Source organism: Salminus brasiliensis, chromosome 9 (genome assembly GCF_030463535.1).
Source record: "Salminus brasiliensis chromosome 9, fSalBra1.hap2, whole genome shotgun sequence".
NCBI lineage: Eukaryota > Metazoa > Chordata > Actinopteri > Characiformes > Bryconidae > Salminus > Salminus brasiliensis.
Genome location: NC_132886.1, coordinates 16056599 through 16071922, shown reverse-complemented (window position 1 = coordinate 16071922; position 15324 = coordinate 16056599). Strand labels below are relative to the sequence as shown.

Genomic DNA, 15324 nt, shown 5'->3' with positions numbered 1-15324 from the left:
CGCCCTTTGCTGTTGCAGTCAGGCTGCTTGTGATTGGCCAGCTTGAATGGGGGCGTGCTTATGTTGCATAATCAGCAGAGGGAGGATGAAAGCTTAGAGAGAGAGAGAGAGAGAGAGAGAGAGAGAGAGAGAGAGAGAGAAAGAGAGAGCTTAACAGTACAGCCCAGACAGGATAAGGCCTGACGTTCCCTTAAAGCGGCTGCTGGAGCAATACAGCGACAGAGCAAGAGAAAGACTCCCTCTGACCGTGTGTGTGTGTGTGTGTGTGTATCCTCTGTACACAGAGTGGCTTCATCAGTGTGACACTCCTTCTTCTCCTGTACACTCGCTGGTGTCCGGGTCCTGGGCAGCCCTTTCTGCCTCATTCATTTGTTTACGTCCTGAACAGCTGTGCTTACTCACTGACTGTGTCCTGAGACAGAACTGCAGAATTCAGGTGAGTATTTAGGCTGAGTGTGAAAGTGTGAAGCTTTAAGTTAAGAGTGGAAGGATGCTATATCTATATGAGAGTGAATGACTGGCTTTTATAAGGAATGCCTCCCTACTGCTTACTTTGTTTTGATGTGTGACAGTGAGCTTGACTTGCTTATGCAGCTGCAGATCAGCTGGGCTGTTAGTTCTTGTCTGTGTGTGTGTGTGTGTGTGTGTGTGTGTGTGTGTGTGTGTGTGTGTGTGTGTGTGTCTTACAGTCTGTTATTTGTAGCATAAATACAGTAAGTGTGCAGGAAGTTTATATGAGTGTTTGTTTGGTTATTTATTGACTGAGCTCATATAGCACACCTGTGTGCAGGTGAGTGTGTGTCTTTGTGCCTGTGTGTCTCCATACTTGCATGTGTGTCTGCAGCAGGTGTAAGGGCAAAATTCATGTTTTTAACTCTGTGTTGACTGACTTGTGTATGTGTGCGTGTGTGTATGTGTGTGTGTGTGTGTGTGTGTGTGTGTGGGCACATTTGTACTTTCTGATCATTCAAGGACCTTTGATCTTGTGTTGTTTAAGCAACAGGAATTTGTGAAATTACTCTGTTCGCATTCTGCTGTTTTACATCTAAGTTAGTTCTCACATATAAACAATATCTACACATATAAACAAGCATGCATGCATAATGTACATGCTTATACATAAACTACACACATAAAGCCCAGTGGTAATTCTAAGTACTTCAATTGAATTAAACAAATGGCTTGAATACAACAGCTAATGTGGATGGCATAGTATGACTGTATAACTGTTATACGTGACTGTATAACACTGGAAAAAGTATATATATGACTATATACCTCAACTGTTATACATGACTGTGTAACACACAAAGCTTTTATGTGACTGTAATACACTACAAAAACTAATATATATGACTGTATACCACAACTGTTATACATGACTGTATAACACTACAGACTAATTTACATGACTGTCTAACACTCAAAACTATTATGTATGACTGTATACCACAAATCTCATACATAACTGTATAACACCAAAAAACATTATACATGACTGAATACCACTTATATATATATGACTGTATAATACAATTGTTACCCATGACCGTATACCCCAACTGTTAGACATTACTGTATAACACATAAAATTATACATTACTGTATGCCACTCAAAACTAATATATATGACCGTATAACACGTTTGACATGTATAACAGTTTTAGCATCAGACAGATGTTTAGATTTGACTATTATTTTTAAACTGATATTTGATTAAATATTTATTGTATTCCAGAACAGCAGAATGTTTAGACACCACTACACTAAAAAAAACCTTCTTATGCTTATACGTGTTAATTGAATCATAGTGTCTGTATTACTTTTATAATTGGTCATACTGTATATTGACCCCAATATTGTCAATGGGTAAGAAAAATAACAGATCTTCATCAGCCATATCAGTGCATAACGGTTTCATCATTAGCATTGTTAATGATTCCTGTGTGATATTAAAAACAAAAAAAACAGTGTACAGAGTTCAGGTTAGTGTTGATTAATCTTTACATGGGGCACAAGGCCTCAAAACAACAAAATAGACCACTAGTAGCTCTGAACCCTTGGAATGCCTGTATAAAGGATAATCAGACAGCTTGTGCAAATCAGTGACTTAACCACAGAGATGAAGCATCACACCTTTGTGATTCTCCCTGCACCATTCAGCATTGCACGCATTTTTTTATTTTATTTCTGTTTTATCAGGTTTATTGATCCTTGTCTATCCACAGATCACACCAGTAGTACTAGACTGGTAGCGTGAAGGTCTGCTCAGCCTGTCTCAGTGTGAAGCCTGCTGCCCCACTTTTCCAGTACTGCATTAGCTAGCATACCAAAGACACATGTTTGCAATGCTGTATGGCTCCGCACAAACAGGAAGGGCTTGAACGGAACTGATTCTTAGCACTGTGGTACAATGCTAAAGCTTAGGTAGACAAAGATTGCACTTTTAACTTTAAACAGTGTTAAAGCAGTACAACAGAATGAGCAGTTTTTGTTGTATGCAAAGGCCTCTTAGACCTTTTCATCATTTAGTGTCAGCAAAAATGATCAGTTTGCTCAAAACTAGGTAAATTATAAGCAGCTGGTAAACTTTTAACATGCCCTCGCCCGTTTGGTCTTGTTGGGAATCCCTGATGCCACCTTCCATTCCATTAAAGCACTCTTATCAGCAAGCAAGTGAATGAAGTATTGACTTTGGCAGTACAACTTTTGGCAGATGTCACTTTATGGTGGATAAAGTTATTTATGGGCCATAAGTCCATAACATTTGAATGCTTAATATTCAAAAACTGCTACTTTCAGTTTGCTGTAGGTTGCAAACAACACCATCTGACTACTTATAATCTGCTAGCTAGCAAACTAAAGGCTGCACATCTCACACCAACAAAAAATAAAGATGATACACCAATGAAGACAACCACATTCACCATTTGTGTTGGTGACAGATGGAATTTGGCCTCTGCCTTTAATCCATCCATGCAGTGAACGCACACATACACATTCGTAAGCAAACACGCACACGGTGGACAGTGAGCACACATGCCTGGAGCGGTGGGCAGCCATTGCTGCGACCCTTAGGGAGCAGAGACGGTCAAGGGTCTTGCTCAAAGGTCCAAAAGTGGTAGCTGGCCAAGCCCAGGTATTGAACCCACAGCCCTGTCATCAGTAGCCCGGTGCTCTTACCAGTTATTCACAATTTTTGCTTATGTACATTATGTTCAAGCCCCTTAAAACTGTTGTACATTGCACAGTCTGATTAACTAGCTGATGAGCACACTGAGGTTAGCCTAGTCCAGGGCAAGTGTGATCCAATTTAAAATTGCTCTCATTGTTCTCACTGTGTCAGCAGTACCAACATGGCTGACTTGCTTCTGTAAAAGCCACACAGGACCCACAATGTACTCTGTTCACATTTATTTGACAGCTATTCCAGCTGCCTGTGTTGACTTATGAGGCTAATGCTAAAATGTTAGCACACTGTTAGCTCACACAAACTGCATGGATGACTCCTGTCTTCCCTAATGGAGCTGTGTTTGCCCCGTTGAGAACATTGGGAATGGACAAACAGTGAACAAGCAGTCAAATGGAAAGAGGAAGAATGGTGCAACAGGATAACCACATATGAAATAAAATCATCTGGGGGGAAAATGCAAACTATGGTGTTGAGAGCTGTTTTTAGTTTGTAATTTATGGAGCTTGTCCTTTTGGGAGAGAAAGTGGGAGGATGTTGGCTGTGAGAAGGTAGTCATTTTCTGGCCTGAAAAGGCAATTACCGTAGCCCGTAGATCAACAGCAGTGACCTTCTGTTAGAAAAAAGCCCAATTAGATCTGTGTTTTATTTCATTCCAGCTGGCCTACCTTTTAAGCTCAGACCTGATAGAGACCATGTCATAGAATGTTTTTTAAATATGGATCTGTTGTTTTTTTACAACTCGGATTTGTGATCTCTTGTTAGAGCCAAAGAAAGTTTGCAGGTCTCCTAAAAAACGCACTGAGCACTTAATTAGTACATCTACTCATTTATGCAGTTATCTATTCAGCTAATCGCACTGCAAAAGGCTAAGGTAACTCAGAGTGCGCAACACATCGAACCTTGCTGCAAATGGGCTACAACAGCAGAAGACCATTCTTGATTCCACTTCCACGGCCAAGAACAGCAAGCTAAGGCTGCAGTGGGCACAAGCTCATCAAAATAGGACAGCCTGGTTATAAATACATGGACCCAACCTGTCTTGTGTCAACAGTCCAGACTGGTGGAGGTGGTGTAATGGCTCATTTATGCTTAATGTTAAATATGGACATGGATATGGAGTCCTTGCTTAACATCCATGCCAATGTAAAGGACACAGAGAAGTATGTGGGCGGTGACAGTCACAACATTTGCGACAGCCTATTTGAGTATTGTTGCTGATCATGTGCATCCCTTCACAGTTTACCCATCTTCAGCATGATTATGCACCATGTCCCAAAGCAAAAGTTATCTCAAACTGGTTTGGTGACCATGATGACAGTGAGTTTAGTGTTCTTTAGTAGCCTTCCCAGTCAGCGGCCCTGAATCCAATAGAACACCTCTGGAATGTGGCAGAACAGGAGATTTTCAGCATGAAAATGCTACAAAAAAATGAGCAGGAATTACGTTGCGCATGGATCCAATGGATCCAATGTCTTGTGGAATTCACGCCACAAAGGATTGAGGCTCTTTAGAGAGCAAAAAATAGGCCCTACTTAGTATTGTTACAAACAGTGCCATTCCCACACATTGCCCACATTTGTGATTGGTTATTCATGATCTATGTTCGACCTATAAGCACATTATAAAGGCTAGTATGGACAAACTGTGATAGGCTATAGATATAAATAGATAGCTTAATTATAAATTCTCTTAAAAAAAAAACTCTTAACTAATTGACATATTTCTGCTTTTAGTTGTGTGGCTTAAGCCAAGAGTTCCACTATCTGTGGGTAGTCTTTGACTAAGCTTTGTGTGCCTCTTAAAATCCAGTCGTCCATAACCCTAGCATGTCTTGATATTGTTGAACCCTTTATTTCTTTATTACGGAGCTGCTGAAGTCAGATGTCCTGTTGTCAGTGATATGGTGTTTTCACAATCGCCCCTTCATCATGAGGTTCAAAGTTCTATTTGAAAGCAGCAGACCTAGTAACTCAGTGACCCCCTATTTTTTCACTTCATGCATGCATTTATGATCTTCCACTCACAACATTGCAGGAGGATTGCCAGCTAAACTATGCCCCAGAAAGAGCAGAGATGAGTGCTGACTTGTGAAGCATGTAATTAACTAACAGGGAAAAGAGTCTGAATGTTTGAGTTTGACTAGATGGTGGCCTTGAGTATGTTATTTGTGGCCTGTGTGGGAGATAAATGGGTTAATATGCCTCAGCTTTTAGCTGGAAAAATGGACAGGTATGGGAGAGCCAGAAATAGACAAGCGAAGCGAAAGGGCAGTCTGTATTTTTGGGTGATAATTTGGTTCTAATTTCATCTTGTTCCCACATTGTAAGCAAACTGGGGCTTAATCACCTGACTGGTGTACATGCAACCAGCAACCAGGCCTTACAAATAACTCACTTCATTGTGACATACTTCAAAGCATTAGCCTAGATGATCTCATTACCCTGTGGAGGCCTTTCTATTGCGTAATTGTTTGTCGTGCTGATTGTGTCGGAATTCAGGAGGATTAAAATCCAGTTGTAGGATTACGTGAATTGTGCCTCTGTATTGATCAGTGATAAGTGATCTTGGCCAATCGCATTATCTCTCTTTAATCACTGAGACATGACTGTTCTAACTTCAGGCTCAGCTGAGATAAACTGGACTGTTGAAGGTACTCCAGAGCTATCAGTTTTGACATGCACACAAATTCACAGCACTCCTACGTCACTCTTGGACTAAGTACACAGATTATTACGTGAACTGCCTGACAGAGGTATATGGGACAAATCAATTGTAAGAACACAAAAAAAATCTGTGTTTACTTTTACCCAGTTCAATAAATTTTTTTGGGGATGTAATCTAATGTTTTTAGATCTTTTTTATTTGTTGAAATGCCCCTGAATGCACCCTGAATATAAACAATATTTTTAACGTAGTAGACGTAAATGTTACAGTTAAAAAAGTTACAACTTTTTTTTTTTCATCTGTGTGTTGTAAACGAGGCTCTCATAGATTTCCACTCTTTCTCTTCACTTTTGCTTTTTACTGTGTAAAAACAAATCAGTGATATAAGAAAGGGCCTTAAATAATTCCAGCTATTAGATACAGTGTCACGCAATGCAATACTGTGGCTGATACAACAACAAATGTATTCATAATTAATATTGTAGTAGTAGAACTGACTGAGCACTTCAATCATATGAGACATGTGAGAGCTGTGTATAAATGTATAAACACTATCCATTTTTCTCACCCACATTTTTCTCCCCAGTTGAATCACTAGCTAGAAATCCCTTTGTCAAACAATGCCGGCATGCTGGCAGATTTTGTCTACCACCACATCAAGTGATGGGAAAGAGAGCGAGGCTGACTATGTTCTCTTGAACTCCTGGCCACATTGATGGTGTAAAATTGCATAAGCTTTTACCCTGCCCATACTGCTAGTAGTTGCGCCACTTTCTGAAAGTGAATTGAGTGCATTTTTGAAATTCCAGTCAAATTCCTTTCCACAAGGTGGAATTGCTCACAACCCTCCTGAAGATATACCGTCTTGTAGGTTTTACTTTTAACTCTAATCTGAACACACCTACTTTTGCTAATCATACACTTCTGAAGGCAGTGATTAGATGATTAGGGTTGTAGCTAAAGGTTGCATGAAGGTAGATTTCCAGATGTAGGGTTGGCGACCCAGAGTTTGCAATTTAGAATGAGTGAGAGTGGCAAACCATAGGCCAAAGTTCTTCAAGGTATGATTAGCGTCCAGCACAGTTTGAAGTTTTTCTTTTCAGGCACACCTGGTTCAACCCATCTGTGATTTGAGAAATCAAACACCTTCCAAGAACTGAAGAACTGTCCCATAAAAGCTTTCATCTCGGCTCTTTTTTTTGGTTGCCTGGCCTAATTAATACATTAACAATGCTTATAAATGTACAGATTTCAATGCTTACTCATGCACAAGGTGAAAATTATGTTGTGAAAGGTTCATTAGCACACAGCAAACTCATTAACTGATGTTTTTTGCAAGTGCATGGTGAGGTGACATGAATGTTAAAAGGTATTTAAAGTTTTACCTAAACCTTTCCTTCTTACAATCATGAGCAGCATTTGCATTCCTGCTTAAGGCACAGGCTGGCTGTTGCTAGAAGGACTCTGGTGAAAATCTCAATAAGGTATTCTACATGCCTGTGCATACTAGGGCTTGGATTACCAATTGGCCATGCTTGGTTCTGTGAGTAGAGGAAGCCAGCAAGCTCAGGCAGGTTTTAAGGTTTCTTTGCCATGTACGTGTGTGAGCGTGTCTGACCTTGTGAATGTTGCACAGAAAACACAATGTTCATCTCTAGACACTGCCATAATTACTCAACAGTCCAAGCAGCCCATGACCGCACTATCAGTAAACAAATAAACCCAAAGAGCCCTGCCTCCTGCCCCCTGAGACCCCCCTCCCCCTTATGTACCTTGCTTATTGTAGTGCAAAGAGTCTGTGTTAAATTTCCTAGGATAAACTGAGCAGAGTTCACTTCGGTCATATCTGTTGCACAGTGTACGTCAGAAATGAGTTTTAGCAACAGATGATGCAGAAATGACACTTTTGGCCGTTTTTAGTGATCATTGTTACTGATTTCATTGTTCAATGAAAAACATGTTTCACCATTTTTGTCCTATTTTATTTTATTTCATGGTTTGAATCTTGTAGCTGCTCTGTACACTGTGTGTTATTTGTAGATGAATAGGCCAATAGAACAACTCTAAATTACTTGGAATAAAGTCTTATTTTACATTGACTTCCATTCAGAGTTAAGAACAATTTTGCCTTTTCCTGTAAAGTCACCAATTTAGAGATACATGTTTTAATTAGACAGTGACAATATGGGAGAATGGAAATTAAAATAAATGGACATGAATGGGTTAGTATTTCAATTTATATTAGTGATTTTCTTCTTTATATGGCGGGTCGGTGTATATACAGATACAGTGTCTTTCTAAGAATGTTCCTTTTGGCTTTTGTCACACTCATGCATACTTGTTTAGCTTGTTAGGGTGTGGTAAAGCAAGCAGTTGCCTTAAGGCACAGTTGGATGCTTTGTTCATACAAACCCACAGCAGACAGACAAACTAGCACATACATGTGCTCATATTGTAGACTTCATGCTGTACCTGAGCATCTTGGCAAAATGAAATGTACAGTATATCATCGCTGACATGCAAAACACTTATCTCTATTTTTTGCAGTTTTTCTCTTTTTAACCTCATTTGAATTAGGCAGTTGTTTTTCATATGTGTCAAAATTACGTAATAGAAATGTTTCCGAATGACTAAATGAAAAATTAATAAGACCTTTTTACTTTGACTTTCATTGAAGTTAAAGATTTTTTTTCCATTTTCTGTTAAATTGCTAATTTGGAGATCCAATAAGGTTTTAGTGCTGCAGTGACAGCAGATATATATTTATTTTGTAATGTACATGACTTGAACAATATTTCACAGGTTTCCTTGGTCCTGGAGTGTCCTTTCCTGCTATAGCACACCCACATTTAACTGAAGATGGGTTTGCTAATTAACTGATTAGTTGGATTAAGTGTGTTGAGGGCAGGGAAAATTCTAAACTGTGTAGGGCAAGGGGGGAACCTGGACCAGAGTTACAAGCTGCTGATTAAATGGTTCATTTTCCCCCAATGGCAATACTGCTGAAATCCACAAGATGCCAGCAAACTCACACAAATGGAATCAATGTACCTGTTTTTGGGGCAGTGAGGTATTTTCTTGTGGGTGGCGTAAACCGTGTGGAGTGAAATAGGACAATATGAGCACACCTGCCATAAAACTTCAGAGGATCATTGGTTCAGTCCTGAGAATTTATATAAGTAATGTTGTCTAGGCCTTGGTTCATATATTTTGAAGAGAGCCATTCTCTCACTTCGTTTAGTTTTATCATTTATTCTCTGTCTTTCTCATTCCATCGTATTGAATGATGCCTTGGAAGTGGACAATGTGTTCTGACCCAGGTCTTCATTTTTTCTCTCTTTCCCTCTCTCTCTTTCAGGATGCTGGTCTACTTGGGAGGAGTAAGGAATGGTCTTGGCCTGCTGGCTCTGCGGAGGGCATGCCTGCTCTCACGCTCTGCCCACACCTCTCCTCAGACCCTTGAGTATCGGCCAATCAAAAAGGTCATGGTAGCCAACAGAGGTACGAAGTGCCATTTTGATTGAATCATATGCTGATTGTCATCATGCTGGTCTAGAATCAGCTCTTATATTTTGCTCTATTAAAGGAAAAGTTCAGAAAGGAAGGTAAACATGGCCAGTTTTCTCTTTTCTCTTCAGCCTAGACATGATTCATGCTTCTTTTATTTTGTACTGCAGCTATAATGGCCATTTTACACCACACACTGTAAAAGGCCCATCGCAAGCAATTCGCTCCTATACTGATCAGTGTGGCGGGAAGATAAGCCTAATTATTTTTGTGTCTATTTTTGAGGCATGCAGAGCGCGGCACTCTAGTGCTTTATAGGCAGAAACAATACAAAATGCAGTATTGTTGCTAAAAGTACAAACTAGGCCAGTAAACATCTTAGCAAACAGCTACACTGGAGCTGAAAGTGAGGAGTTCAAATGCAGTCCAAATTTAGTTCATGTGAACAATACATGAAGAATAAAACCCCTTCAATTCAATTCAAACGAGGAAGAAACTTTGAGAGGAACCCAGACTCAAAAGGGCAACCTATCCTCCTCTGGTCGACAAAAAGCAAAACAGGAAAAAACAACAATAAAACAAAACTAAATCAAGAGAAAAATGGTAAATGTGCTGTCAACCCATAGAAGATGAAAACAGTGAGTGAGATGATAGTCTATGCAGGTAAACAGTCACAAGCATAGTCATGCAGTGAGGTGAGGATGAATCAATGCGAGGTACCAGGGCAGGACAGCGAGCAGCAGGGTTGTGGAGAACCAGGTCTCATGGTGCTGGCATGGAACAGTTGGAACTGGGCATCTCAATTCACAAAAAAAAGATAGAAAGAAATTGCAAACACAAGGGGTTAGAAGCAGAACAGCAAAATTCTTTAGGAGGGGTTTACATCTGTGAAAGGATCCAATGGGCCAGCCAGCCACAAATGGAGTCTCGTGAGCAGCGAACAGACAGCAGGGGGCAGCTCAGCACATGGTGGAGAGAAAAGAAAGGAGAAAATGAAGTGTTTAGGGGTTTGAATGACACTTGTAGCTTGTATTCCCATGCGAGACTAAGGGTGTTAGTAATACTAACAATTTTTTTGCGAATTCATGTTATGAAGGATGAAGAACATGCCCAAAGCCCCTCCTTTCAAACTAACATCCTATAAATACCATCTCTGCCTTGTTTACATGTCTTTGATAAAATCTTCAGAGCCCTTCACCACCCCTTCTTCTCTTCTTTACCCCGTAATCTCTCATTCCTGGCTCCTCTTACTCTTAGAGAGTGGAGTTGGCTTCCTATACTGGGAAAGAAGCCTTGAGGAACATTTGGAGGTTCTTCAGTTTGAAACTGTGGAGGAACCTGTTCAGGTGCTTAGAGAAACTTTCATGAAAAGGTGTTTTTTAGAAGAAAATGGAACCTTATTATATTCAAACTGAAGAACCTCCAAAGGTTCCTTAAGGATCTTATACTTTTAACAGTGTACTACAAGCAGCAGCCACCTGAACTCCAGCCCAAGGTCGTCTGAATTCTCTACCCTCTTCCTCCCAAATTATCATATGCTGATGGCATGTTCTGAAGTTACAAATGTAGTATGTAATATAGATAAAAAAAAAAAAAGTTAAAGTTGAGTTTACTCACATATCCATGATGCACACTCAGAACTGGTTGGTTTTTGAGCGCGGTTACTATGGACACAAGTAACCCACAGTGCAGTGCGAAAGGGAAAATTCGAGGATAACGGTGCAAGAGCAGCAGCGACTGTGGCAGCAGAACTTGCAGCCACTTTCACCAAATGCCTCATTTAAGTTAAAGAGATGACCCTAATTGTTGCTTCCCATGTGTCAATGTGCAGGTGAAATAGCAATCCGGGTGTTCCGGGCCTGTACAGAGCTGGGGATCCGGACAGTGGCGGTGTATTCGGAGCAGGATACTGGACAGATGCATAGACAGAAAGCAGATGAGGCCTACCTGATTGGCAAAGGCCTTGCTCCTGTTGCTGCCTACCTTCACATACCAGACATCATCAAAGTGGCCAAGGTCAGACAGCTCCATGTCTGACAGTACTGCTCTGTGTATACGTTTGTCCATCTCTTTGTGTGCCATGCGTACTGTCCCTGAAAGTCTGTCTCACTATATGCTTGTCGATCTTTTTGTTTGTGTCAGTTCCTTAGTCTGTTTGTCTGTGTGTTTCCCTGTCTGCCTGTTGGCTTTCTGGTCAGATATGTCCACACTCACTAGTGCTTAGCTGTCAAGGCTACACTGTGTAATGTCTGACCCCTTCAGCTCAACACATGAATAAGGACAGAACAGATCAGGGTTATTTCGCAAAACAGCATCTCTCAGTTATGTCCAAAGTTGTGGACCGTCCAGTATAGGAAGGTCCTTCAGCTATTTTTTTTGGACAAGCCTGACTTTGGTTTTCTGGCAAAACCAAGAAATCCTGCCTTGTGAAACACCCCTCAGAAATGTAATATTTCCTGTGAGATGCAGTCAATGAGAGACGATCTGGCTAGTCCTTCAGACCACATTTTCTTCTAGAAATGGCAGCCAAAGAGGGTCTTCAGTGGTCTCTCTTTCATTTATAGTGCAGACAGCTCATCAGTCAGACTGGGAGCTTAGCCATGGCCGTAACAATAATGTGCCCACACACACACACACGGCCATCCCCCTTTCCCCCCACTAACAGATTCCTACACACATAATCTGACCAGCCTCATTGTATGAAAGCACTGCAGTAGGCTTCTTCCTCCAAAGCCATTATTATGGGGAACACACACTCAGCCAACAGAGAGAGATGGCTTGCAATTACCCTCTGATTGGGATTTTAATAAAATTAGTATTTGCTCGCATACTCTCAGGCTAATTAGAGCTGAATGCCTTCTTTCTTTCATGCAATTCATTTTCTCTCGTTTTTTTTTTCCTCTTTATTTTCTTCCATGTGGTTTTCTTTTCTTTTCTGCTCTCCCTGCCTGTTCTCTACTCTAAACTCCTCTGTTCTTTCTATTTTCTTTTGTAATTTCTCTCTTGTTGTTCCTGCAGGAGAATAACGTGGATGCCATCCACCCTGGTTATGGCTTCTTGTCGGAGCGCTCTGACTTCGCCCAGGCCTGTGAGGATGCTGGGGTCAGATTCGTTGGTCCAAGCCCAGACGTGGTGCGCAAGATGGGCGATAAAGTGGAGGCTCGTGCTTTGGCCATCCAAGCTGGTATGTGGCGTTCACGCTTAAGTTCCCTTAATAGGCAGTAACCAACTCCATATACAACCTCACAGATCTGCCTTGTAACTCATAGATGCTCACAAAACCATGGAAACACTGATTTGCTCACAGCATGCACAACATTTATTGCAAGCAACCTATTCCTATGTGAATGTAGCTGTGTGCACACTGCACAAATGATTACAGATGACAAAATGCTAAAAAAGCTATTTCTTGAAAGTAAAGGCAAGAAGGGTCTATTATACGCTCTGATGTGTGGATTCTTACTTTATACCTTTCGAAGCCCGACAGCCCCATTCTGTTTTGTTTTTTTTGGTCATTATAAAATGCAAGTGGCCGTCAATATTGATTTAGAGGCACCAAAATCCAGCGGTGGCAATGATAATCAGCAGCCTTAGTCAGTAGGTATGTGTCTTTTCTCCAGTAACCACTTTGCCATCATTACCATTGTTCTGGTTGCTTGTGGCTCAACAGGAAAATCAGGGTGTAGCGTGCACTCTGCATTATGGTGAAGTATTGAATGCTAGCAGTGTAAATTGGCTCACTCAAGCACTTACTCATATTTAGTGAGTCTTCATAAAAGGTAGCCAGTATTACTAAAGTAGTTTTTGTGTGCGTGATTGAATGGGAGGGAACATGCATAAATCTCAGGGATGTGTGTACATGTATGCAGTCATGCAGTCACAAATTGTGTGTGAACGATGCAAAACAATGTACGCAAAAAATTCAAACCTGAAGTGTAGTGTAGTGGATAACATGATAGACTATGGTTCGATTACCTGGCTGGGAGAGCACACCATACTACACCAGTAGGGGTTCTTGGACAAATGTAGCATAAGGAGTCTTGTAGCATGAGGACACCCCTAGTGGTGTAGTGTAGTAGATAACTATGGTCTGATTACCTGGCTGGGAAAGCACAGCACACTGGACTAACAGGGTTTTTGGACAACCCTTCTGTGTGACATGATTCAGATAATTCAGAAACCGCTTTAGATAAGAACATCAGGCAAATGGCATAAATATGAATGTACTGTAACCTACTGGCGCAGCATGGCAACTGTGTGCTGCTGTCGACTTGAGTAGACTAAAAATACTTCAGCAAAGCTGTGGAGATTACCACAGAACAAAGAAAGCAGCAAGACTGCTATAAAACACGTCATATCAACAATGTAAAATTGATGACGACGTGACATTGTTTTAATATTATTTGTAAAACTGTGTGCATGAATGAATGTGTTTTTATGTGCATATGCAGGTGTTCCAGTGGTCCCTGGGACGGACGCCCCCATATCTTCTATGCAGGAAGCTCAGGAGTTTGCTAAGACCTATGGCTTCCCCATCATTTTCAAAGCAGCCTATGGGGGAGGTGGTCGTGGCATGCGTGTGGTCAGGGAGTATGAGGTGCGTCTGTCTGTGTGCCCCTGTGTTGTTAGAAAATATAGTAGACTTTAATCATTGTATGACTTTGTATTTGTGTGTGTGTGTGTGAGTGTGAGGACCTACAAAATGTGTTTTAGTAAATGAGAGGAATATTAAACCGCTTGTCGTATAATTATGCTGTATTATTTTCTCTATGCGCTCACTGCCTAATAATTAATTCATAATTCATAACAAGCAGATTATATAACAAACTCAACTCCATTGCATTAATAATTAATATGATACTGATATTAAAGATATACATACAGGACAAGGGAATCATTTGCCCTTGGTGCAGCAGTATGTTTGTGTCTGTGTGTGTGTTTGTGGGTGAAAGTAAGTTCTGAAGATAAATGGAGGCTGACTGTGAATGTTTTCTGTGGTTGCTGTTAATATGAGTGTATGTATTCCTGTGTGTGTTGGACTATATGTCCTTTGAAGAAGTGGATGCCCATCCTAGTCCTAGAGGATCCTTCTGCCCTGCATATTTTACATCACCTTCATCTCTGGGGGTTGTTAGTTGGCTGATTAGGTGAATCAAGGCTGCGCACTATTGGGGAAAAAAACTGACATTGTGAAATTGTGTTGTTCTGGGATATAATTGAAATAATACAGGTCATAGCATGTATGAATTAGTGTGTGACATTAGTTGGCATTGCACATCCTGTAATGTGCAGAAACAATTTATTGTACTCCCCTATTCAACTGTGTTGAAAGGTGTTTTACAGGGTAAAAGAGCAATGGATTCTCCAGGACCAGTGTTGAGAGCTATCATCTTTAGAGCGTGTTCAGAGCTTTGAATTTAGTCCAGTTTTCATTTACTTGATGAGGAAGACTTATGCTCCCCATGTTTGTGCTGAATGATTGCGCAGGAGTTGGAGGAGAATTATCAGCGAGCGTATTCCGAGGCTTTGGCAGCTTTCGGAAACGGCGCTCTCTTTGTGGAAAAGTTCATCGAGAAACCACGTCACATCGAAGTGCAGATTCTAGGTGAGGCCGTTAAAGTGTATGTGTGTGTGTGCGCGCATGTGTGTGTGGATTCCTCTTACTATGATTTATTAGCTTGTCTCTGGTGTATTCCAGCCATTATGCCGGAGAATTTTCACTCATTAGGCGCGATTTGTTCCTCTGGTGCCGGTCGCTTAGTCGATATTATACAGCTGGAAGTGAACACAGCTTGTTAAGGGAGAACAGCAGTCTGTCGATGGAAGCGATGCACCATGCAAAAAAGGGAAACAAATAGAACCCCCTGTGAGTTTTAGCTGCTTTTCTGGCGCTCACATACCTTGTTGACAAGGTGAGAGATCTGCCTAGTGATTAGTTCAGCAGCACTCTTATAAAGAGA

The 15324-nt window shown here is 40.9% G+C and overlaps 1 protein-coding gene across 1 annotated transcript in view; it reads left to right on the top strand.

Annotated features, from left to right (window-relative positions):
• Window positions 1-211: 211 nt before the first annotated feature.
• Window positions 212-15324, top strand: part of pcxb (pyruvate carboxylase b) — a 258985-nt gene continuing 243872 nt past the window's right edge. The window contains exons 1-6 of the mRNA XM_072686774.1: window positions 212-436; window positions 9216-9358; window positions 11196-11380; window positions 12383-12548; window positions 13816-13961; window positions 14852-14969. Of these exons, the coding sequence (XP_072542875.1) occupies window positions 9217-9358; window positions 11196-11380; window positions 12383-12548; window positions 13816-13961; window positions 14852-14969 (757 nt within the window). The 5' untranslated portion in view covers window positions 212-436; window position 9216. The remainder of the gene's footprint in view (window positions 437-9215; window positions 9359-11195; window positions 11381-12382; window positions 12549-13815; window positions 13962-14851; window positions 14970-15324) is intronic.